Here is a 27,845-nt window from a genome sequence, read left to right on the forward strand (position 1 = left end):
AGCCCGTATTTCATTGAAGTAGACGGTGGAACGTCGATAACTGTTAATCATTAGTGCTACAGAGCACAGATTATCACGTCATTTCTATACGATCTTAACGATTTTATCGTGACAGGAACCTTCCACTTGATCAACAATGGTTTCAGCAGGACGGGGCAACCTGTCACACGGCCAGGGAGTCTCTTCGAATGCTGCTCAATCAATGGAAAGCCTAAGTCTGACGTCACAAATGTCACAAAATTGGGAGGAGCTTATCGCACCCTCAGTAATATAAGGGTCTAACTCAAAATTTATGTAAACTGTGATTTTAAATGATATGGACACAAAATGAAATTATCTACCGGTTAGCGCTGACAGAGAAATAAAAAGAACATTAAATGGTTCAGTAACTATATTTGTGCCTCTCTCTTACTCTCCCGCCCACCTCTTGTTTTTACTGCTACAAGGTAGCAATCGGTAACATGTCTTTCTATAACGAATATCCTGGTGAGTTTGTGTTTTAACATTTTGTATTATATAGAACAGTTTTTAGTTGAGCCGTTATATTATAGAAAATATAACAAATAAATGGGTATAATTCATAATAGATCGCTATTTTTCATAAACAGTGACAGAGCATTCATAATATAAGGGATCAAACTTAAAGAGTTCCTTAGTTCTGTTATGTTTTTTTGTAATATATGGGACTAACTTGAAAGTATTTTTTCCATTACATGTAATTAATGTAATTTATTTATATTATTATTTTTTATCATGGCTATTTATAGTGTAATTATCAAGTAACAAATCTGCCAAATTTCACATTTATAACTTAAATAATAAGCATGTTATTTGAAAAAATAGCTGTAATATTGGAAACCAGAATCTTTAAAGGCGATTTCCCAACAGTCTGCTTTTTTGAATTGTGCCTCTATATTACTGAGGGTGCGTTATATTGACTCCAAACAATTTTATTTGTAACGTTAAATGGTCATAAGGAATTTTTCATTTATGTGCTTTGTGTGGCAAAATCAGACTTCATTTAGGTATTTCGTTAAAGAAACGTGTTAATTAAGAGATTTTTATTCGTTTTTGCCCAGGTGGTTTTTATTCCTTAGTGATTGAAAATAAACATAACCTCAAAACTGTTTACGTTCTAATCATTGCATTAAATTAACTCACCTGGGCAAAAACGAATAAAGATCTCTTAATTAACACGTTTCTTTAACTAAATACCTAAATAAAAAGTCTTATTTTGTCACACAAACCACGTAAACAATAAATTAAAAATTCCTTACGAGTGTTTAACATTATAAAAAAAATTGTTTGGAGTCAAATATAAGCTCCTCCCAATTTTGTGACGTCAAGACTTAGGATGTCCATTAGGGTGCATCGAAAAAATAAAAGTTGGAAATGTTATATCTAATAGCGTGAAAAAGAAAAAGTTGCTAGTGTTATTTTTCAGCATATTAGTATTTTTATTTTTTTTCTGAGCGAATTTTCTGCCTCCCCCCCCCCCCAACGACCTTGAATTTTATTAAATATCTGATTTTTATGGAAATTGTAATTTATATTATTTGGAATAAAATATGAGCTAAGTCGATCTAAGATCAATTAAAGAAAACTAAAAATGTTGTGAATTACAAATTTAAACGATATTTAAAGTTTTATTTGTTTTTTCAGTCTCCCCAGCCCCTTTGAAATGGTCCCGCTTCGTGAGTCCGTGCGTGTAATTTTCGCTTATGTTTGGTGCGGTGCGTTACTTTGTTATTATTGTTGCTTGTAAATTAAAGATTTTTAAAATAGATAAACCAGGATCATGGGGAATAAAAACAAGATGTGCTGTGGACCGCCCCATTTTTGGGCAACCACCAAATATACCTGAAAATGTTTTACCGAAATACAAACAAGCGATGAAGTTTTGTGGTTGCAAGAGGATAAAAAACTCAGCAAGAAAGAGACAGAATTTTCTGGTATTGCCGAACACGTTGCAATTAAATTGGATGAAATATGGAAAAGGCTTTAATTCCAATAATTTAACATACCAGAATTATTCAGCTTTTAAAAGCCTATCATGACAAATATAAATATGAAACTTATGAAACCATTTAAGAACAAGAAAAACAGTGAATTTTACAAATATAAAATTCAATGCTTTAAGAACAAAAGTAAAACTACACGTTTCGATCTTGCAGCATGCAAATGTGACACTCTGATTAATTGTCTTTGTAGAAAATCTCAAAAAGTGCCTCTGGATGAGCGCGAATTTCTATTAAATCAAGGAGGTCCCAGAAAAATGGTGATAAGCTCTATTGATAGGGAAAACAAAAATAATCAGAGAGAACAACGGTAAAAGAAGAAAGTTACCGACGCAAAGACAAAACTTTAGCTCAAGTAAAAAACAGTACCAAGTTTTATGCTCAATCGATCGTGGAAGAACACATAACATTTGTGCATGAGCCAGGGTGCATTTATTTCGGATATGGGTATCCGCTGTCTGGTATATCAGAAAGTATCAAACCCAGCTATTGCATGTGACGAAACAGCCGTAAATACTGGCGTTAAGGGTGATGTAATACGGCTGTTAGGAGAACATCTTTAAAAACCGCTTCAGTGGTTTGTATGTCTGCGACATTCAAATGATCTATCCCTTGGACATCAAAAGAAGTTTGCCAGTGACCAAATCAAAAAAGTGAGGGTCTTCAAACTTTCTCCTATAAAAAATTTGATTCAAACCACTACTTTGAGTTAATTAACTAACAAGAATATCACCTTACAGAACCACCTATATTCATATTCTCTAGATTTTCGAGTGACACTCTGCGAGATTTTATTAAGAATCCTAACTTAGACCCTTTTAACATTGAGATTGAGAAATAACACTGCCACAAACAATAGAACGATGTGTCAAGCTTGTGACACAAGCTTCTCTATCAGTTTGTGAAGCGTATTCGAGGGATGGATTTATAAAAATTCGAATTGATTCCAGAAAAATTATGCCTCACTTTAATGCTAAATCGGAAAACATCTTCGAATAGAATGCTTTTACCATATTTTTTTTGTAATATTTATATACCTAATTTTGTAGTATTGTAAGAAAATATTTTTTTATTTAAACGCAATTTTACTAAAATACTAAATAGTGTGTTAGCCAACTTTTGTGAGCTATTACATTTTCGTTTCGAAATAAAATTTTTTTTCGTCTGTTAACATTTTCTCAAAATTTTTAACTGTCTTAGGGGGGGGGGCAGAAGATATTTTCCAATTTCGAAAAAATTTTTTAACAGTTGATTGGGCAATTTTTGTGAGGTATTACTTTTCCATCGCAAAAAAAATTTTTTTCGTCTGTTAACATTTTTTCAAAATTTTTAACTGTCTTGAGGGAGCAGAAGATATTTTCCAATTTCGAAAAAATTTTACCAAAATACTTAACAGTTGATTGGGCAACTTTTGTGAGGTATTATGTTTATGATTATTGAAATATTTAGTATATATCGTAAATAGCCTTTCAAGCATAATTCACGACGACGTTTCCGATAAAACATATGTTAAAAATGTGCCCTCTGACCAGTGGCAGATCTACGGGGAGGAAAAATTAGGAAATTTCCCTCCCTAACAAGGTTCAAAATTAAAGAAAAAAAATTGTTCAAACATAAAAATATGTTAGCTGACATGAAACCAAAACCACAGAAAGACAAATTCAACCCAATAAACACGCTAGTTATGAAAATTAAGGGAACTTAATACCTAAAGTTATCACTTATGTCTTTTATGTAATCTGAGTTTATCTTTTTTATGTCTTTTGGTTGGTTTTCATTGTAAATGCAAATTTCCCCTTCCAAGGCGAATTCCACTGCCTCTGGCACGAAAAAATCTTTAATTCTAATCCGCAATTCCGAAATAGCAGACGATGGATCTGTCTGACTCCTTCAGCATTCCCCATATGTACGCATCTGGTGGCGTTAGTTCTGGTGAGTGGCAACTCCCAAAATGATCGCGCAGTATTCGAAGAGTCTCTCTGGCAGTGTGACAGGTTGTCATGTCCTGCTGAAACCATTGTTGATTTTAAGGACCGTTTTCGTGACTTTTTACGTATGATCGAAAAGAGTACTCCACCATAAAATTTTTTTCTGCACAACTGAGAACCATTCTGAAGCATTTAACGTTATCACGACATTCACATACGTTATAACGACTTTCGGAATTCGGAAACAACTCGGTACATTTCGGCGCCTGACACATACAAGTTTGAGGCATATCAATTTCAGTACTGTTTATTTTGTCGCATGCATGTGCGGGTTCTGTAGTACAATGCTCTTTAGACTATTGATGAACTGGATATGATGTTATGGTTAAACCTTGCTTTATCATGTAATACATGAAAACGATACGCACGAAGTATAAAATACAATAATAGAAGTATATGCAGCTTCTGCAGTGTTTTCCGCCGTCTGCTAGGAGACAATGAATAAGCGTTGATTCACTTAAAATTTCCAACTTAAAGCCGCTGATCCACTTTAAAATGATACGGGAATCTGTAACACAAATGAAATCATCATCATGGCTTTTCATTCCGGATCACTACGCATTCTTCTTGCGTATTGTCAAAGCTTGTATGAAAGGTAAAGTTTTCAATCCTAATAGCAACATTAATAATATTGAAAAATATTAAAAATATTACTAAAAGATTTTTAAATTGAAAACTTATTGGTCCATTTCCCTGGTGACACCTCCAAGGCTTCTACAATATGCAAGCCAGATGAATGCTGCAGTGAAGACAAAAGGGAAGGAATTCTACACTATGCAATTCACAACCCCCGTCTGCAGCTTGGTAAAGTTCCAACGGAAAATGGACCTAGTTATTTTATAGGAGTAATACTAATATCAAATAAATAAAAATGTATACCATTTTTATTCAGTTGCAATGCAAAGGCAAAACAATCTTATTTTTCACTAAGAATACGGAGCGCAGTCCAGCACTCTGAATCGGCGATTTTCGACTCTTATTGGAGTCATCGTCGGAGAGGCGTAGGCCTGCTGCTCCATACTCGAAGTGACCAACCATGAAAGCTTATCCCCACATTGCAACTGACGTGTATGGATTAGGTGACTAGCGTCATCTGGCAATTGAAAGGTAAAGTTTTCAATCTTAATAGCAACATTAATAATATTGAAAAATATTAAAAATATTACTAAAAGATTTTTAAATTGAAAACTTATTGGTCCATTTCCCTGGTGACACCTCCAAGGCTTCTACAATATGCAAGCCAGATGGATGCTGCAGTGAAGACAAAAGGGAAGGAATTTTACACTATGCAATTCACAACCCTGTCTGCAGCTTGGTAAAGTTCCAACGGAAAATGGACCTAGTTACTCTATAGGAGTAATACTAATATGAAATAAATAAAAATGTATACTATTTTTATTCAGTTGCAATGCAAAGGCAAAACAATCTTATTTTTTACTTAGAATACGAAGCGCAGTCCAGCACTCTGAATCGGTGATTTTCGACTCTTATTTGAGTCATCGTCGGAGAGGCGTAGGCCTGCTGCTCCATACTCGAAGTGACCAACCATGAAAGCTTATCCCCAGTGGTGTCATGGTGCGGGAACGCCGTTCCGGCACTGATTAAGAAAAAAAAATAAATAGAGAATTTAGAATTTAGGTTTTGTAAACAAAAATTAGCAGTGCGTTCCGGCACTGCTAATTTTGCCATGACACCACTGCTTATCCCCACATTGCAACTGACGTGTATGGATTAGGTGACTAGCGTCATCTGGCAATTGAAAGGTAAAGTTTTGAATCCTAATAGCAACATTAATAGTATTGAAAAATATAAAAATATTACTAAAATATTTTTAAATTGAAAACCTATTGGTCCATTTCTCTGGTGACACCTCCAAGGCTTCTACAATATGCAAGCGAGATGGATGCTGCAGTGAAGACAAAAGGGAAGGAATTCTACACTATGCAATTCACAACCCCAGTCTGCAGCTTGGTAAAGTTCCAACGGAAAATGGACCTAGTTACTCTATAGGAGTAATACTAATATGAAATAAATAAAAATGTATACCATTTTTATTCAGTTGCAATGCGAAGGCAAAACAATCTTATTTTTCACTTAGAATACGGAGCGCAGTGCAGCACTCTGAATCGGTGATTTTCGACTCTTATTTGAGTCATCGTCGGAGAGGCGTAGGCCTGCTGCTCCACACTCGAAGTGACCAACCAACCATGAAAGCTTATCCCCACATTGCAACTGACGTGTATGGATTAGGTGACTAGCGTCATCTGGCAATTGAAAGGTAAAGTTTTCAATCCTAATAGCAACATTAATAATATTGAAAAATATTAAAAATATTACTAAAAGATTTTTAAATTGCAAAACTTATTGGTCCATTTCCCTGGTGACACCTCCAAGGCTTCTACAATATGCAAGCCAGATGGATGTTGCAATGAAGACAAAAGGGAAGCACTTGCAAAGAGAGAAAATTGAAAAGAGAATTGGCAAATAAATAATATCCGATATGCGGACAATACTTGCCAGCAGTATTGATGAACATGTGGACAGGGTACAACGAGCGAGTGAAGAAAGATGATTTAACCTCAACATAAATAAAACAAAACGGATGCTGGTGAGCCAAACTTAAAACCTGCCAGACAATTGAAAATAAAAACCAATTAATTCAACACATAGACTCATATGTACAGCTTGGAACAGTCGTCAACTCGAAACGGGATTAAACAACCGCAATATAATCTAGAATTGAAAAGGCCTCCCACTAAAAGTACGGCTGCTAAAATGCTGTGTATTTCCAGTTCAGAGGCCTGGACAATAACGGAAACACCAGAGAACAAGCTAGAGGCATTCGAAATGTGGGTGTTTCGACGTCTCCTCAAAATATCGTGGACGACTTACACTACCAACTTACAGGTTTCGCACCGAATAGGAAAACAAAAAGAAATCTCTTTCACAATTAACAAACGGGAGCTTGAATACCTCGGTCATATTATGAGACATGATAAATATCGTCTACTGCAACTGATAATACAGGGTAAAATAGAGAGCAAACGCGGACCCGGAAGAAGAAGACATTCATTACTTCAAAACTTACGCCAATGGTTTATACTAACATCTGTCGAGTTATTCAGTAACGCCGCAAACAAAATTAAAATGGCTACGATGATAGCGAAAGTCCGCAACGGACAAGGCACATGAAGAAGAATAGTACATTTTAAGAGTCTTGTATAACGAAGGGCTCATGCAAATTGTTGATGATTCCTTATAAATATTCCAAGTGATTTTATTTTTTTTTACCATAAACTTTTTTGTATTGATTTGTATCATAAATTCTTATTCCCCATTTTTTGGTAGTATTTGGAGACAATAGGTTATTGTCCTCAGTCAGATTCGCTAAACTTTGTCCTTACTGGCAGACAACTACTAAGTACCGTGGCAAAGTTACGAGGTGTTACTGATGAAACAATGATTGATCGCTTTTTGGAAGCTTTTGGTAAGTGAGTTTATGTTAATATATTAAAAAAAAATTAACCAACTTCTAAATCTTCATCTCCTTCTCAATCATTTATATCTTTTTACAACATATATAAAACAAAAATACGAAATTTATTATGGGATTGGAAAATACTGACTTGGTTTTCAGTATCGATTTTGATTATATTCAAATCGAATACTCAAATACTGTTATCTCAAAGGACACCGCACACATATTACGGAAAATATAATCCCAAGTAGCATATTAAAAACATTTTAGTTTTATTTACCGTTTATAAAGGTTTTATTGTGGTTAATAAGAAGATAATGGTTTTAAAGTTACCTTGTAGATATACTGCCAGAACTTAAAAACTGTTAAGCATTTGTCACTAGTTTTAAAGTATCTAATAAGAGTATCAAATAAGACTAATTAATCTTAATAGATAATTTATCTTATTGTAGTTTTAAAATGGTTTATCCTCAGTTCACTTTAAAACTAATCAGTATTATAAAGAACTTCCGGACTGTTTGGTTTTATTAGATTTTAGTTTGTTACCTTTTAGTTTTATTGCAGTTTTAAAGATTAAGTAGATAACTACTTTATCTCAAGATTATTATGTCAGTAATACATATGCCTTAAAACTATTTTTTAGTTTTCTTTAAAGTTGCTTTCTTAAAAGCAATTAGTAGGCTATATTAAAGCCAAACGCTCTTAACTGAATCAATTTGGTTATCGTAAGGGCAAAACTATGCTTCATGTTAGAAACAATAAAACTAAACTTATCCCCTTTTCCTTTATGTCCAAAATGGTCGGCCATTTGTTTTAGAGCGAAACAGTGGTGTAGTGTGTTGTAAAAAGTGGAAGTGGTTAGTATGGAAGAAATAAGTCGCAAGTATTTAAAATATAAACGAACTGGTCATTTTAAAAGAAAAATACAACACACACAGCACTACGACGCCTCGATTTTAGGTTAGATTCACATTAAAACCGAGTGGCATTATTGACAGCAGCATTAAAACTAAACGGTTTTAATTCCAAGGCAAAATTGCTTTCATGTAGGATATATGCTCTTGGAAACGTATAAAATAAAACCATTTGGTCTTAACAATTCTCTGTCGATAGACCAAATAGTTTTATTTGGATTTCGGCCATATTGATTTCTGGAGATGCTAGATTACAGTATAAGGCTTACATAAAAATGATACATAAGCGTCTTAAAGACATAAATTTGATTTATTTTAACATTAAAACATTAAAATTGTAGATAAAATTATTTTTCTTTTAAATTAATATTTTTCGGATTCAAATTTTTTCATTGCTTTTATTTCTTAATCGCCAAAAGTCAGAAGTTTTAGGGCGCGTGAGTTATTTAGACCTATTTTTGTTAATATTATCAATAAAGTTAGGTGCGCAAGTGTTTTTCTACCTTGGCAGACCGAAATAACCAAGTACTTTTTATTATTTTATGGTTACAAATACGTATCTACCTATCATAACACATGTAAAAAGTTGTTGGCCTATTAGGCCAATCAAGTTAGGTTTTTACTAGACATAACGGAAAAGACGAGGTTTGACAGTTGAAATGTGTAGTATGAGATATTACAAAAAGACTACCATCTTTGGATTCATCAATTTTTTAGTGGAACATTTTTTAAATAAACAATCAAAACGTCAAACTTAGTTTTTTACTCATAACTTAAAAACTTGTTTATTTAGAAATTTAACGTCCACAGGTAACTTTCTCAGAAAAAAAAGATACATCGAGTGAGATATGCTAAATAAAAATCGGTTAATAAACAAAAAAGTTATTGCAAAACGGATGACAAAATCACTGTTTTTGAATATAGTTAATAACAATTTTATTGTTTGTTAAAATACGTTTTACTATACCCAAAATTGAGGGCACTATGGTGTTTGAATGGTGTGCAAAAAATGGTCCATATCTGTTAAATAGTTTTCGTAAAATTGAATTTGTTTATAAAACTTTTTGAAAAACGGGCTAATTTCTGAGGCTGGTCCAGTTAATATGGCTGAATGTATCTCAATAATCCGGGGCTCATTTCCTTCGTTAAGATGTATACTAAAAGCTTATGAAAAAAAAAGTAAAAAAAATTACATATACGTACACAAAATTATTTGTTAATAAATAGCAGTTTTTAAGCTTATAAACAATTACAATAATTTCGTAGAAATTAGATCAAATTAAATGGCAATAAAAAATACGGAAAGCTGGTTAAAATACACAACTTTCAAAAAAAAATTTTAGGCCCTACGACCCTTGGGGTCTGAGATAGCCCCTTTTTTTGAAAAAATCACTGTTACGTTAATTAACAACACTAAGAGCTGAAATTAACCAATCTTTTATAAGAAAAGTCAAAGTTTTTAGTAAGAAAAAATGTTAAAAATTGTTTAAATAGGAGTGTTATAAACACAGAGTATTTTGCGTTCCGACTAAAGTAAAAAATAGCGGGCGTAGTCGACTGACTGAATAGTGGGCGCGGTTGGCGACCGGCATGCGGCAGCAACTATTAAAATTACGTTATCCCGACCACAAAAATCCACTTTAAGGTGAATGACAAATTTTTGTCATTCCTTATGTTTTCGAGGTCTCTGAATCCGAATATGGAGTTATTTTTTTTCTAGAATTAGTGGAACATGTTCAAAAATCAAATTTTATGCAAAAATGCGAAAAATTAATCTTGATGATTTTTCAATTTTAACTCACTGTATTTTTGGTCGCTGTAAATATTTCCTTTTGAAAATTTTACTGTGTTATCTTTGAAGCATTTAGATAACAATGAGATTTGTCCAAAATGACTCAACACGTTAAAAGAGAAGTTGTTAATTTTTAAACATTTTGTCGTCAGATTTCGTTTGTTTCATGTTTACTTAAAAAAGTTGAGTGACAAACTTTTTAGTTTATAATTTTAATTAACACAGAAATAAAATATAATTTTATGAAGAAGTTTTCCAAAAAAATTGAATTTAAAATATGCAATAGGAAAAATGTTATGTGACTTTATAGACGAGCGGCACACCCCAAAAAAAGCTTATTTCTCGAGATACTGATATAAATTTTGGTCATACTTTATATTTTTGATGGTGCGCAAAACTAAAATTAGGGTTGTTTTGAATTTTACTTGGGGGAACATTATCAAAATCGCAAATTTACCATAAAAATAAAAAAAAATCACGTTTTTTGAGTTTAATTTGCTACAACTCTGTTCCATTGTAATATTTTTTTCTGATATTTTTATAGTATATATTTCTCACCTTTCTGAAGACAATGGGACCTGCTTCAATATTTCTGTCTTGCCATAAAGAAAGTTATAAATTGTTTGAAGTAAAAGGTGCAGATTCTTGAATTGCAAAGTTTAATCGCAAAAGTTGAGTAACAAAATTTGAAATTTAGCTGTTTAATTAATTTTAAAATCTAGAGTACAGAGAACAAAATGTTTTATAGAAAAAAAAATGGTGTAACTTTTAATTTTAAGAAAAACGTGATTTCATCTTTTTTTTATTTTTAGGGTAAAATTGCGATTTTGACAATGTTTCCCCATCTAAAATTCAAAATAAAACTCATTTTCGTTTTCAGCACCATAAAAAGTATAAAGTAAGACAAAAATTAGCCATTCACCACACCGTGGTTGATATCTCGAGAAATGAGCGTTTTTTTTTGGGGAGTACCACGTATCACTCGTCTATAAGGTCGCGTAACTTTTTTTCTGTTGCATATTTTGACTTTGTGGCCTTTTTATTGTTATTTTTTAAATTTATTTATTTAAAATATAATTTTACTAAATAAATGTGCAACATAATAATATTCATAAAATTCAAGTTTCTACCAAAATATATAAATATAATATTAAGCTTCAAATCCGGTACACTGTCAATGTTAAAAATGGTCTGCAACGGTCTAGCGCTAGCGAATGCTAGTCCGCGAATTTATTCTCATTCGGCTGCGCCCATCATTTTTTTTTACTTTAGTCGGAACGCAAAATACTCTTTCTTTATAACAATACTGTTTAAACAATTTTTAACATTTTTTCTTGCAAAAAACTTTTTTAAAAACTTTGACTTTTCTTATAAAAGATTGGTTAATTTCAGATCTTAGTGTTGTTAATTAACGTAACAGTGATTTTTTCAAAAAAAAGGGGCTATCTCAGACCCCAAGGGTCGTAGGACCTAAAAATTTTTTTTAGAAGTTGTGTATTTTAACCAGCTTTCAGTATTTTTATTGCCATTTAATTTGATCTAATTTCTACGAAATTATTGTAATTGTTTATAAGCTTAAAAACTGCTATTTATTAACAAATAATTTTGTGTACGTACATGTAATTTTTTTAACTTTTTTTTTTCATAGGGTATTAGTATACATCTTAACGAAGGAAACGAGTCCCTGATTATTGAGATACATTCAGCCATATTAACTGGACCAGCCTCAGAACTTAGCTCGTTTTTCAAAAAATTTTATAAACAAATTAAATTTTGCAAAAACTATTTAACAGATCTGGACCATTTTTTGCACACCACTCAAACACCATAATTCCCTCAAGTTTAGGTATATTTAAATATATTTTAATAAACAATAAAATTGTTATTAACAATATTCAAAAACAGTGATTTTGTCGTCCGTTTTGCAATAACTGTTTTGTTTATTAACCGATTTTAATTTGGTGTATCTCATTCGATGTATCTTTTTTTTCTGAAAAAGTTACCTGTGGACGTCAAATTTCTAAATAAACAAGTTTTTAAGTTATGAGCCAAAAACTAAGTTTGGAGTTTTGATTGTTTATTTAAAAAATGTTCCACTAAAAAATTGGTGAATCCCAAGATGGTAGCCTTTTTTTAATATCTCATACTACACATTTCAACTGTCAAACCTCGTCTTTTCAAGTATGTCGAAAAACGGCTTATTTTTTACTAACTTGATTGGTCTATATATGGAGTATATGGGTTTAAATAGTCATTTAATATGGTAAATTGTCTTTAAAAGTCTCCATTTAAGAAACCTTTTTAAGTTTGCTATAAAACTGTCTGCACTTAAAGTGTCCTTTAACATGGTTTTAAAAGCACCTTCACAGCAGCTTTTAAACCAGTTGCTTAGAAAACAAAGTTTTAAGAAGGTTTTTGTTTTTGGTTTTATTGACCTCTCTCAGAGTGGACCCTTTTATGCTGAAAGCGGTTTTGTTGCAACATTAAGGTTTACTTAAAAACCAAATGGTTTTAATTTTAGATTTATTCTACAGTTTTAAAGCATCCTTAAAAGACTTAATAAACCCGTTCGGTGCTACTTGGGATGTCACTAAGATGCAATAAATTCTATATGAATAGATTCGTCTCGAAATTCGACCGAATAGATTCGGTCTTACGATCATTTAATATCATTGCGCCAACTCTGAATTTTGCTTAATGACTGCGTAAATTGATATAAATAAGTATAAAATAAAATACGTACCTACGTAAGTTAGACAGAGAAAAAAGATTTTATAATTCGGTACTCCATAAATCTTTGGCGCAATGATACGAAATGATCGTAATTTTGAGACGAATCTATTCATGTAAATTATATTAAATTTGTGTGACCATTATATTTTCCATAAGCTGTGTGCGGTGTCCTTTTAACAAAATTTGATAACAAATTTGTTTCCGTAAAATCACTTCTTGAAGTAAGTGAAGTATTTCATCCGTCTTTAAAAATTATCAACGACATCAATAATGATCTACGTGCAAAAATATAAAGGACCTCGCGGAAACATGGGGAATGGCTCTCTGACAAATGCTCTGAAACTTTGGGTTCTGGTAGTCCTCGATGTGTAGAACAAAAGACTCAATGGGCGCGTAGCTCCAAAAAATCGTGGTTTTAAGATATAAGCCTCTGAAGTTATAGGTACAATGAGGACGTTTGAGTTGGAATAAATTCATTTTCTCGAGAATGGGCGACTCTGGAGATAAATTACGAATCTGGTCGATTTTTATTTTTAAATTATAATATTTTGGCATATATATCATACTAGTGACGTCATCCATCTAGACGTGATGACGCAATCGATGATTTTTGTAAATAAGAATAGGGGTCGTGTGATAGCTCATTTGTAAGGTTATTCAATTCTCTATTCACTAATATAAACATTAACATAATTATTTATACAGGGTGCCCAAAATTTTGTTGAATTAAATTAATTGAAACAAAAAGAAGAATGTACATAATTTATTTAATTCGAAATACAGTTTACTGTTATCCGAAAACAGGAAAAAATGTTTATTTCATAAATAAATATTGTTTTTCGCTTAAATTCAATATTAAAGCTGCCACCCACCTGCCTCTTAGCAGTTTGAACATTTAATTTAAGCGAAAGCAATGTTTATTTTTCAAATTAATATTTTTTTTTGTTTTCTGACAACAGTAAAATGTATTTCGAATTAAATAAATTATATACATTCTCCTTTTTGTCTCAATTTAATTCAAACAAATTTTTGGGCATCCTGTATAAATAATTATGTTAATGTTTATATTAGTGAATAGAGAATTGTATAACTTTTCAAATGAGCTATCACACGACCTCTAATCTTATTTAAAAAGATCATCGATTGCGTCATCATTCCCAGATGGATGACGTCACTAGTAAGATATATATGCCACAATATTATAATTTAAAAATAAAAATCGACTTGATTCGTAATTTATCTCCAGAGTCGCCCATTCTCGAGAAAATGAATTTATTCCAACTCAAACGTCCTCACTGTACCTATAACTTCAGAGGCTTATATCTTAAAACCATGATTTTTTGGAGCTACGCGCCCATTGAGTCTTTTATTCTACACATCAAGGACTACCAGAACCCAAAGTTTCAGAGCATTTGACAGAGAGCCATTTTCCATAAGGTTTCTGCGGGGTCCTTTCGCCAGACCCGAAAAGTGAAACAAATGCCATCACCCACATACTCATAATCCTGTATAAAAATATATAAAGATCCTTCACAACTATCTCTTTGTGGTTATTATTCTTGTTTGCTTTACTTTCCGTGTCCGGATCACTTATTTATATTTGATTCTGTCAATGTTTCGCCACTTGGAAGGTCCTATCATTAGCTGCCATTAGGCCAAGATGAGTGCATGCCTGGTTCAAGTCCGTGCAAACCAATAGATTTTTTGGATTTTGCACTTCACTCCAGTCGCACTTGTCATCTTCTGTATAGTCCCATCTTTTTAAGTTTGACCCACACCGTGCCGGTTCTGAGTCTATTTAGAGATCTACATATGGTGTAGGGTATTAATTGATAACCTGCAACCATGTCTTTTGGTGTAATAGTAGAAACGGTAGTTTTGATGGAAGCCTTTTCGAGCTATTTCTATGCTGACCTTTTATCTCCTCATCTTGATCTAACTGTGAGTTTATAATTGCCCCGAGGTATTTATACTCTTATATACTAACGGTTTACTATACGTTGTACCCTCCAATGTCAGATGTATGTTGTCAACAGGGTTTTTTGAGATCACCATGTATTTGGTTTTATCTAAATTCATTGTTAGTCCCATCTTTGATTTCTAGGAGAATTTGTAAATCGTCTATATTCTCTGCCATGATTGCGGTATTGTCTGCAAATCTTATGTTATTAATGATGATTTGGTTTCTACGTTTATTAAAATCTCTCCCTATGATCTCACTTTTGAAAATATGCATAACATTAATATATTAGTATATGGCTAATACGATGCCTCAGAAGCCAATCGGTGTAAGTCAATAAGTGTTTAAAATGAGATACTAAGATGTTTCTGACAATAGTTGCAGAAATATAAGTAGTCATTAAAAACAAATAAACTGTCTTTATTTATCATAATATGGGTAACATATTCATAAATACAAACAAGGAAATAATAATATTATATAAAATAATAAGTGTTATATCTCATAAGTCATTTTTAGGGAGAATGTGACTTACATCGCTTGACTTCTGAGGCATCCTATATATAATTATTAATGGTATATTTTATTGAAGTTTTATATTTTCAGACTTAAAACAATATGCGGATATCCCGTGCGGACATTATAGTGGAGGAAACAAAAGAAAACTAAGCTTGGCCATATCCCTTATAGGTAACCGTAAGTTTGTATTATTGGACGAGCCCACCAACGGCGTAGATCCGGCTACTAGAAGGAAGTGTTGGGATCTGATTAAACTCATGAAAGGCAATAGTGGAAACAAGATTGGATTCATTTTAACATCTCATAGTATGACTGAATGCGAAGCTTTATGCGACGAGTAAGTATCTTATATCAGATCGCCTAATGCATTTTATAATATCACATCTTGTATTATTCAACACCTTTAACATTGATGCATTGAGTTTTTTTGGATTCTTAAGCCATTTTTAATTTTATATGGTGAAATTTGTCAGAAGGGGCAGTTTAAATATATAAAAATTTAAAATCAGTTCCTATAAAAACACCTTCTAATCCACTTATTCTATTTCTAGGCTGAAAATAATGAAGAAAGGTTCGTTTGTTGAAGAAGGAAGATTGGTGGACTTAAAGAATAGATATGGTGGATTTACATTAAAATTAAAACTTGTGTCTAATCAAGGTCAGCCTATAAATCTGGTAGATGATGACGTAGACGAGGTAGATGGAGTAATAAGTAACAAATTTAAAAGTGTCGATGATCTTAAATCCTATTTTACGAATCATGATCGCGGTGAAATCAAAGATGAACATTCAGTAAGTAGATGTTTGTTTTAATTACCTTAGTTCAGCCGTTTTCTGAGTTTAAGTTAGATTAATTTTTTTACAAATAAAGGCAGATATTATAGTTGTTCCATTATTTCTTTGCACAAATGTCATGATTCATTTGCAAAAAGGTAAATCAAAATATTAAGGCCATCGGTACATAATTCGCAAATATTTTACGGCTATCCCTACTTTTTCTGTCTTTACACGTTAAATTACGTGTAGTAGAATTTTCATTGGTATGGATATGTAAACATTACTACTTGACAATGTCATCAGTAACTTTAAAGAGATGGCTTTTAAATGTTCTTGGATAACTGTTACTTGTATAATTGGCAAATTATTAATTCAGTTAATAAATATGATAATTTTTTCACTCATTATGTATTTAGTGATTGTAATAATTTACAGAGGTGTAACAAGGATGGTCCTAAGGGGGGGTCATCTACTTGATGGTCTCTCGGGGGTATGGAACAGTAATGGTGTTAAGCGTATAGAACTCAAAGTACATCCAATTGGGGGGGTTATAACCCCAAACCCCCTCCCCCTGGTTACGCCTATGATAATTTATATACTGAACAACAAAAACTAATACTCAATCGAGAAAAGAGAAAAAGTGTTAAAGTGATTTTTTATTAATATATTTTTACTATGGAACGCTTACAATTTTGAACACTTTTAACAACAAAATACTTGGATCACAGAATATATCCTGGTCAATTATCTTCTTGGATCGTCCATAAATAACAAACAATTAACTTTTTATTAACTTCACGTCTTAAATCAATTATTTATCAAATACACTATCAATATTATTTAATCAACTACTCAAAATATTCCCTCCCCCTGGTTACGCCTATGATAATTTATATACTGAACAACAAAAACTAATACTCAATCGAGAAAAGAGGAAAAGTGATTTTTTATTAATATATTTTTACTATGGAACGCTTACAATTTTGAACACTTTTAACAACAAAATACTTGGATCACAGAATATATCCTGGTCAATTATCTGCTTGGATCGTCCATAAATAACAAACAATTAACTTTTTATTAAGTTCACGTCTTAAATCAATTATTTATCAAATACACTATCAATATTATTTAATCAACTACTCAAAATATTCCCGATGTCATGTCAAATAATAAAATTGTCACTGTCATCATATTCTATTTGACTCAGTGCCTGGTATGACAAAGATAGCGAATGTTGGATTTGGAAAATATCACCACTGACATAGTGTCCATTTTTTTCAAATCCAGAAAAAACTAATAAATATTTAAAAAAAATTTAAACGCAGAATGAAAAACTAAATTATTATCGAGGGTCGAAAGTCCCTTAGAATAAATAAAAAGTTTTTTTTTAACGAGATATTTGAAATTAAAAATCACACTACATTTTCTCTTAGTTTGTCTAAATAAACATTACAGAAGTTTTCAGGGACTTTCGGCCCTCGGTAAGAACGTAATCTTTCATTCTGCGTTTAAATTTTTCAAAAATACTTAGTTTTCTCAGGATTTGAAAAAAATTAATTCCATTTAAATAGCATAAGAGCCGAAACTACGTACCCATCCCCTTATTAAGTGAAACGTACGTCGATATATCATTGATATGTACTGTCAATATATCATTGATATGTACTGTCAATGTAATGACAATTTGTAGGTTAGAAAATATTAGTTGTCTCATTAGCGTACAAAATAAATACTTACCAGGAATAATCAAATTAAAAGAGCAACAGTTAGTCGTTCTAACAATTATATTTAAAAATAAAAATTACAATGACATATACAAAGACTAAAAGTTTAAATAATATGAAAAACGAAATAAACAATAAACCAATAAATACAACAAATGCTGTCACTGAAAATGATAAACGTCAAAATTCATGGTAAACAAGGTATCAAAGACATGCCGTATTGTTTATCCTTGCTTAACTTATTATGGTTCCTAATGAACAAGCGGCTTAATTTTGCGATTCTAGTTACCGTGAGTAAAAAAAAGACCTAGTATAAAAAGGAATTCGTGAATAATTTCATGCATGTGCAAAGATACAATAGAATAACTATATCGCGCACAGTTATTTATTATATACCAAGTGAATAGCAAGTGAATTGCTAACACTGGTCAATGAAAAAAATATATATCTTATAGTCCAACTATTTAACCTATTTAACATAGGCCTGGATCCAGCGTACCCAAAAAAAGTTTATTAATAGCAAGCTAAAAATTTGTTAATAGCTTAACGGTCTAGTCGGACAAACTTTGATGTACGGAAACACTGGAACAGTAGAAGTTTAAGTTGTGGAACAGGTTGTAGGTTTTGAACGTCTGACTACGAAAACGTCCCATGCCTTTTGTCGGACAGAACTTCCAGTTGATTTGTTACCCTTTCATTAAACTCCCATGCAAAAATCAGACTGCTACATACCACCAACATAATTCCTGTCATTTGACATGTTCTACGTGTCGGACTTATTAAAATGCCCAACATATTTGGCGGACAAACATTTTTTCATATATTATATAAAGTTTGCTATTGAATAAACTTAAAAACAACGTGCTAGTTTTCACAATGACACGTTCCACAATTCCACAATAAAATCATCTATAATAGAATCCACGCTAAGCTGGAAATGTATATTAGTGATTCCCAGTTTGTGGGCACAAGAGAGGCACTATTTTCTTTTAATGTGGTGACCCAAAGATGCTTGAATGTTAACCGAGAGCTTTATGTATGCTTTATAGACTACAACAAAGCATTCGATAAGGGAAAACATAACCGATTTACAGAAGTATGTACTCAAAAACAAGAATCTGGATATGATTGATATAACATTGATCATCATTCTCTTTGCCTTATCGCTATGCGGGGTCGGCTTTCCTAATTGCATTTCTCCACACAATTCTATCTTGTCATATCAATGTTAATCGCCTTTACCAACCATGTCCTGCCTTATCGTCTCCCCCCAGGTCTTCTTTGGTCTTCCTCTCCTACTCCTTCCAGGAATCTGCACTTCAGCTATTCTTCGTATTGGGTGATTAACGTCTCGACGTTGAACATGACCAAACCATCTTAACCTATGCTCTCTCATTTTGGCATCAATTGGTGCCACACCTAAACTTCCCCTAATATACTCATTTCTAATTTTATCCTTCTTTGTCACTCCACTCATCCATCTAATCATTCTCATTTCCGCCACATGAATTCGTTGTTCCTCTTTCTTCTTCACTGCCCAACATTCAGTTCCGTACATCATATCCCGTCTTATGGCTGTTTTATAGAATTTTCCCTTCAGCTTCATTGGAATTTTTCTGTCACACAACACACCACTCGCTTCTTTCCACTTCATCCATCCAGCCCTAATTCTACTGCATGCATCTCCATCTATTTCTCCATTACTCTATAATACCGATCCTAGGTACTTAGAACTATTGCTTTTCACAATCATTTCACCATCCAAAGATACCATTTTATTTGTAGTAACTCCATCTTTAAATGAATATTCCAAATACTATTGTTTTGGTCCTACTAAGCTTTAAACCTTTTTCCTCCAAAGCTTGTCTCCACTGTTCCAGTTTTTGTTCTAAGTATCTCCTGGGAGAATGTTTTAGGTATTTGCAGTGATATTAACGAGGCCACGGAACTGTTCTACTCCATATTGCAGTTTGGCATCCATTGTTCAATACCACGTGTAAGATTAAAAAATCCCAAATTTCCTCGTTGGATGACTAATGACCTAAAATCATTAATATTTAGGAAAAAAATTGCTCATAAGATATATAAACAAACAAATTCTTGGGACGATTATCTACTTTTCTCTTCCTTGAGAACCACATGCAAAGAATTAAGCAGGTCATGTCATGATATTTATATAAGTCAAACTGAATCTAGAATTAGTTCAAACGTAAAGCACTTTTGGAAGTTTGTTAACAGCAGACGCAAAAATAATGGTCTACCAAACACTATGTTTCTTGGAAACACAGTGCTTAATAATGGTGCGGATATTGTTAATAATTTTGCGCAATGCTTTCAAAATATTTACAGAGTAAATGATGATTTAATACAGCCCACCTTAGAATATGAAAAAACAGTGAGTCTGAATTCTTGTAATGTATCTATTGAAATCATATTTGAAAAATTAGCCAATTTAGACATTTTTAAAGGCTCTGGACCTGATGGAATTCCACCCATACTATTAAAAAATTGTAGATGTACTTTAACCCGTCCCTTATATTTTCTGTTTTCTCATTCACTTGATTCAGGTATTTGTCCAAGTTTGTGGAAATCTAGTTTTATTGTTCCTATTCATAAATCAGGTGACAGGAGTAATATAGCTAACTACAGACCAATAAGCATTCTTTCTTCTATTCCTAAAATTCTAGAGAGTATAATATGCGACTCTATTAAAACACCTTTATGCAATGTACTAATTGAAGAGCAACATGGTTTTCTTTCAGGTAGATCAACTTCTACAAATCTTTTACTTTTCACGCAATACATATCTGATGCTTTGGAAAGGAGACTACAGGTGGATGCTATTTATACAGATTTCTCCAAAGCTTTTGACACTGTGAATCATAAATTGTTGTGTAACAAGCTAAAAGCTATTGGATTTACGGGCAATCTGTATAACTGGTTATGTAGTTACCTAACTAGCAGAATACAACTTGTTAAAATTAAACACTTTCAATCTAGTGAAATTTCCGTAACATCTGGTGTTCCACAAGGAAGCCACTTAGGGCCTTTCCTTTTTAATATATTTGTTAATGACATTAAATCTCAAATTAACTCTAAATTTCTGCTATTTGCTGATGATTTAAAAATCTATAGAATTATCGAATCCGTCTTAGATTGTGAAAAACTTCAAGATGATATTAACAAAATTATGGCATGGTGCAATTGGAACCAAATGAGCATTAATGTTGGAAAATGTCACTTTATTAGTTTCTGTAGAAGAATTAACAACCTCTTTTATAATTACAAATTAGCTGAAGAACCACTGAAGGCTGTATCAACTGTAAGAGATCTAGGTGTTCAATTAGATTCCAAGCTAAATTTTTGCGCTCATTTTGATTATGTGAATAACCAGGCATTTAAAATGTTAGGCTTCATTATTAGAACTTCTAGATGTTTGCATAACATTAGTTCCATCAGACTGATTTACATTTCCCTAGTTAGATCTGTTCTTGAGTATTGCTCAGTTGTTTGGTCACCCACTTATGAAGTCCATATAGCCAAGCTTGAAAAAGTCCAAAATAAATTCATTAGGTACTTGAGTTTTAAATTACACAAACCTTTAAGTGACCATTCCTACTCAGAAATTAGAAATAAATTAAACCTTCCTAGGCTATCTTCCAGACGGATGTATGCTGATGTTTTGTTTCTTCATAAAATACTGAATTCAAAAATTAATTGCAATGATTTACTGTCTCTAATTGACTTTAATGTTCCCTCTAGAGTTACTAGAACATCCCAAAATTTTGCAATTAAATTTCATCGCTGCAACTTTGGTAGGCATTCTCCGCTGAGTAGAATCATTCTAAATGGAAATAGAATAGACCTGGATTTGTTGCTGTGCGCTTCGGAAAATGTTTGTAGACAGTGTTTAAAAAAAAATTTGTAATCTTATGTGATTTATATTTGTTATTTACTTTGTATTATTTTAATATTTGTTTTTTCTATATAGCTACATCGCCAATTTTTGTCATACATATTTACTATATCTTTATGTTTATTGTATCACTAGATAATTATAATATTTTGTGTATATATTAAATTGGGTGGTACCCCGTTAATAAATAAATAAATAAATAAATCTTTCACTATTTCCTATTAACACTACATCATCAGCATACATTAGGCACCATGGAATGCTACCCTGTAGTTTCGCTGTTATCTGGTCCAAAACTAATGAGAATAAATAAGGACTAAGCACCGAGCCTTGGTGCAGTCCTACTTTCACCTGAAATTTATCAGTCTCTCCCACACATGTCCTAACACTAGTCGTTACTCCCTCATACATATCTCTCACAATCTTTACATATTCGCCAGGGACTCCTTTCTTATTGAGTGCTCACCACAGAATCTCTCTAGGAACTCTATCATATGCTTTCTCAAGATCAATGAATACCCTATGAGCGTTGGTCTCTTTATTCCTGTATTTTTCCATCAGTTGCCTTGCAATGAAAATTGCATCTGTTGTTGATCTGCCCTGCATAAAGCCAAATTGATTATCGGATATTTCGGTTTCTTCACGTATCCGTCTATCAATTACTCTCTCCCATATTTTCATGGTGTGGCTAAGTAGTTTTATACCCCTGTAGTTTGTACATTGTTGTATGTCTCCCTTGTTTTTGCAAACAGGTGCTAATATACTGCTTCTCCATTCGCCTGGCATTTGTCCAACTTCCATAATTCTATTAAATAGACCTGCTAGCCAACTTATTCCTGTCTCTCCCAATGCTCTCCATACTTCCCTATGAATATCGTCTGATCCGACTGCTTTTCCTTTCTTTATTTTTTGAAGCCACTTCCTCGTTTGTTATTCTGGTAACTATTGCTGTTACTGTCTCCGTTAACTCCACAGGCTGTCTGTCAAATTATTCATTCAATAAACTGTCAAAACACTTTCTCCATCTCTTTTTGAAATCCTTTTCGTGAATTAGTATTTTATTATTTTCATCTCGGATACATCTAATCTGATTAAAATCTCTTGCTTTCTTTGCTCTCTGTTTGGCTATTTTATATATCTTTGCTTCGCCTTCCCTGGTATCAAGTTGATCGTATAGGTTTGAATACTCTTCTGCTTTAGCTTTTGCTACTGCTACTTTCGCTTCCTTTTTGGCCACCATATAGTTTTGAAGATCTATGTCCGATTTGGTTTCTTGCCACTTTTTATATAATTTTCCCTTCTCTTTTATTTTTCCTTGTACTTCATTTGACTCCAGGGATGTAACATTGATATCAAATTTATACTACAGCCAACCATCAAATTATTAACTGGCAAAACCGCGTAGTATCAAATAAGCCTAATCGTGTCGGTTTAATTTGTAATAGATAAATAAATTTTAATTCAGAAAAATAAAATTGTGTTGCATATTGGTTTTGGTCTAATTCATGTACGTCTGGGCTCATATTTTATTTATTTATTTTTAGGGTCTCCTCCATGTTTACATTAAGGATAAAACTAAAAAATGGAGCGATATTTTCCAAGAAGTGGAGGCACTCAAAACACACAATTCGCATTTAATTGAAGATTATGCAATCAGTGAAGCTTCGTTAGAAGACGTCTTTTTGAAAGTTGCCAGAGAAGATGAAGAAGATGTTACCAAAAAGAAATAGTAGAATACAGTGATTTTTTATTTTTTTGGTAACATTTAATATTTATTCTTGCAAACAGTTACATTTAACAAAACAAGTAAGCACACAGACTGGACACCTGTGTAGTTGAGAAACCAAATATTGTTTTAAACTTCTTTGTGGCATCGCATTTTTTTAAATTATATTTGGACAAACCACGCACTTCAAAATAATTTTTTATTTAAGATTTCCATCTTTCAGTTTGCAAGTTGTTTTCTATATTCAATAATTTTTAATTAAGGAGCTATCCTAGTGGAAAAGTACGAAATTCATATAGTTTTTTTGGGAATTTCTAAAATAAAAAGTACTGTACTAATTGTTTTGAAAATTTGTATGAGCATTTATTATAAAAAGAAGTATATGTAAAACAATTTTGATAAAAAAAATATTGAAAAGTAAACGAATTATGCGCCATCTACTGACGCCGTGAAAATAAAAACATAGCTTCACTGCTGCAGTGATTGGGACTAATAGAGATCCTGAAACATAAAATTTCAAAGTTATTATTTAGTCCTGTCGCCAGGGGGGGTACAACGGCCTCGTTAATTCAGATGGACTTACCCAAAATTTTTTTATGTATTTTGACCCGTAGAACACGAATTTTTTGGGTAACAGTTGATCCGGATGTCGATAAGATTGTTATAGACCAAGAACTTGAGGAATCAAATAACAGCGATTTTTGGCAAAACAAAACAATATTTTGTATTTTTTGGGTCATTTTAAGCAAAAAATATTTCTACAAGTTTTTTAGTAGGATGCACAGTTTTCGAGATAAACGCGGTTGAACTTTCAAAAAATCGAAAAACTGCAATTTTTAAACCCGAATAACTTTTGATTAAAAAATAAAATAGCAATTCTGCTTAGCGCCTTTGAAAGTTCAAGTCAAATTATGTCGGTTTTGATTATTTGCATTGCTAAAAATTTATTGTGTTATTGCTAAACAAAGCTACAAACAACTAGTGCGTGAGTGATGTTTCTATGATTTCTCATTTAAAATCGAACGAGTAGGTAGAATAGGTACTAGTGCAATCAAGACTATTTCTACGTTACATGCGTTAAAACGCATGTAAAAGCACGGGAAACCCTACGTGTTTATAGCTTTGTTAAACAATAAAAAAATAAATTTTTACCAATGCAAATAATCAAAACCGATATAATTTGACTTAAACTTTCAAATGCGGTAAGCAGACTTGCTATTTTATTTTTTAATCAAAAGTTATTCGGGTTCAAAAATTGCAATTTTTCGATTTTTTTAAAGTTCAACCGCGTTTATCTCGAAAACTGTGCATCCTACGAAAAAACTTGTAGAAATATTTTTTACTTAAAATGGCCCAAAAAATACAAAATATTGTTTTGTTTTGCCAAAAATCGCTGTTATTTGATTCCTCAAGTTCTTGGTCTATAACAATCTTATCGACATCCGGATCAACTGTTACCCAAAAAATTCGTGTTCTACGGGTCAAAATACATAAAAAAAACTTGAGTAAGTCCATCTGAATTAACGAGGCCGTTGTACCCCCCCTGGCGACAGGACTAATTGAAATATAAGTTATTTTCTATACCATCAACTAGGGGTTTTTTGATCGGATAAAAAATGTCAAATTTGGCGGTTTTTGAAACTGAAAATGTTTTAGCTAATTTTCATTTTGTCATTTTTCCAAATTTTAATATTTTTCACAAATCCTAGTTGATGGTATAGGAAATAACTTATATTTCAATAATCACTTTAAAATTTTATGTTTCAGGATCTCTATTAGTCTCAATCACTGCAGCAGTGGAGCCATATTTTTATTTTCACGGTGCCAGTAGATGGCGCATAAATCGTTTAATTTTTAATATTTTTTTATGAAAATTGTTTTACATGTTCGTCTTTTTATAATAAATGCTCATGCAAATTTTCAAAACAATTTGTACAGTACTTTTTACTTCAGAAATTCCCAAAAAAAGTATATGAATTTCATACTTTTACATTAGGATAGCCCCTTAAATAGATAAATACTAGGTAGTTTATGTGGTTTGGGTATAAAATACGATACAATTGATGGTTTATGTTCTTAAATATATTTGGAAAAAATCTGACAGTAGTGCCACAATAAAAAGTTTTCGGACTCACGGAATTTGTCATTAATTGAAATTAAATTTTAAATTAAAGACAAATTCGATATAATGATTATTTCATATTTAATATAATTAAAACCGTTAAAATTAAACAATGATATATTGAAAGCCACCATTCTTATTAGAAAGGATTATGCATTACTGTGATACAAGTTGTGTGATATTTTCAATTAAAAACTAAACAGGGAATAAATATTAGAAATGTAGAATATTTGAATTGGTATAAATAATAAAAAAAAAGGAAATATTGAAAATACGCAATGAAATTTAAAAGTAATTTATTTGAGTGTGAAGTTTATAGATGATTAGAAAATGTATTCTTGTTACATTTTTTTGAAATAATTATTTATAAGGTATATTTAACTTAATTTAATTCAAACGTATGATATGGATAATGGGTAATAATAGAACTAGAAACTCAACAATATACACTCATCGGCACAAAATTCCGCCACCCAAAATTTTTGATTAAGTTTGACAATCTATAACTTTATTATTTGTACCCCGATTTTCAAGATTTTTGCATCAGTTTGTAGGTACATACATGTATTGATGTCGTTTGTTATTATTCAAGTAACAAATTTTTTTTGCTTATATGGCATTGTACTGGAATGAATGGAAGTGTTGTTATTTCTCTTAACTTTAAAAAATTCTGTGGAAAAATTGGAGGGCTGACACTTCTTTTGTATTATCCTGGAGGTATTACTAAGATTTTGTTTTTTTAATTATCCGAATATCTCTTTTCTTGTAAGAGCTGTAAATAAAAACACTGCGTTGAAGGTTTATTTAATTAAAAATATCAAACGTACTAAAATTAACAAAACAAAACAAAATTAAGAACAAAACAAAACAAATAAATAGCGGGTATGTCCACCTCTTGCAGCAACGACTGCTCGCAATCTGTTTAGCATCGAATAAAGATGTGTTTTCCTTGCCTGGGGAATAGCCCGATATTCCTCTACCAGGGCCATAACTGTACCAAATTTTCTGGAGACCTAGGAGGATGACGGCGAATAGCTTTTTAATTCATCCCATAAATGCTCAATAGGATTGAGATCTGGGCTGCATGCGGGCCATTCTAATTTTATCAATCCAACGTATATTTTATGAGTCAATCAGTGTTTTTATTTACAAAAAATGGCACAGCTCTTACAAGAAAAGAGATATTCGGATAATTCAAAAAACACAAAATTTTAGTGATACCTCTGGGATAATATGACAGGACTATGAAACAAAATCAGCTATTCTATTTTTCCAAAGAATTTTTTAAAATTAGGAGAAAATACAACGCTTCCATTCACCCCTGCATAATGCCATGCAAGCAAAATTTTTTTGTTACCGGAATAATAACAAACAATATCAATACATGTAGCTACAAACTGGTGCAAGAATCTTGAAAATCGGAGAACAAATAATAAAGTTACAAATTGTCAAACTTAATCAAAAATTTTGGGTGGCGGAATTTTGTGCCGGTGAGTGTATATTAATATATCGTCTCTTCTGTCAAGCTGTCCCACGTTAAATGGATGACGACCTAAATTATGCCTTAAATATTATAAATTATGTAAATTATTTTATGTAATGATAGTTATACAGTTGTGGGCAAAAAAAACAAAGATACAGTTAATAAATTAACGTTAACATCTATCTTATTTCTCAATGTAACGTACTCAAGACGCGTCCTCTACTCATTTTTATATTGTGAAAATTGAAGTAACCACTTAAGAGATATGGAAAACTGTAAAACGTTTCTTGTCGTGTAAAACTCTTTCATTTAATGAAATTTCAACTTACATTTACCGAAGAACAGAAGCATGTAAGAGAACGTTTGGCAACTAATTATATTAGTTATAAAACAGACATTTTTGGCAGCTAAAAATATAACCTGGACAATATACATAGCATGCAGGCCGTGAAGTAGGTAAACGACAAAAAATTGATACTGTATTTTGTCACCCGCTATATATTAACACAAGTTTTGATAATTTTCTTGTAAATCCGTGTCACGTCATCTAATTGAACTTTGCCATTTTCGCACAGTGTTGTCAGGATTGTAAGAATTGACAGGGATTTTGACATGAAAGTGTAAATAACACGACTACATTTTTATTAAAAAGAAAATTATGACCGTGCAGATTTAAACAGTTATATAAATAA

The 27,845-nt window shown here is 32.1% G+C and overlaps 1 protein-coding gene across 2 annotated transcripts in view; it reads left to right on the forward strand.

Moving 5' to 3' along the window:
• LOC114333923 (phospholipid-transporting ATPase ABCA3) overlaps nt 1–24,169 on the forward strand; it is a 249,446-nt gene extending 225,277 nt beyond the window's left edge. For both annotated transcript variants that reach the window (XM_050644213.1, XM_050644214.1), the window contains 4 exons: nt 7,355–7,493; nt 15,490–15,739; nt 15,954–16,194; nt 23,367–24,169. In XM_050644213.1, coding sequence (XP_050500170.1) covers nt 7,355–7,493; nt 15,490–15,739; nt 15,954–16,194; nt 23,367–23,552 — 816 coding nt within the window. In that variant the 3' untranslated portion in view covers nt 23,553–24,169. The remainder of the gene's footprint in view (nt 1–7,354; nt 7,494–15,489; nt 15,740–15,953; nt 16,195–23,366) is intronic.
• The last annotated feature ends 3,676 nt before the right edge of the window (nt 24,170–27,845 follow it).

Source organism: Diabrotica virgifera, chromosome 2 (genome assembly GCF_917563875.1).
Source record: "Diabrotica virgifera virgifera chromosome 2, PGI_DIABVI_V3a".
Classification (NCBI taxonomy): domain Eukaryota; kingdom Metazoa; phylum Arthropoda; class Insecta; order Coleoptera; family Chrysomelidae; genus Diabrotica; species Diabrotica virgifera.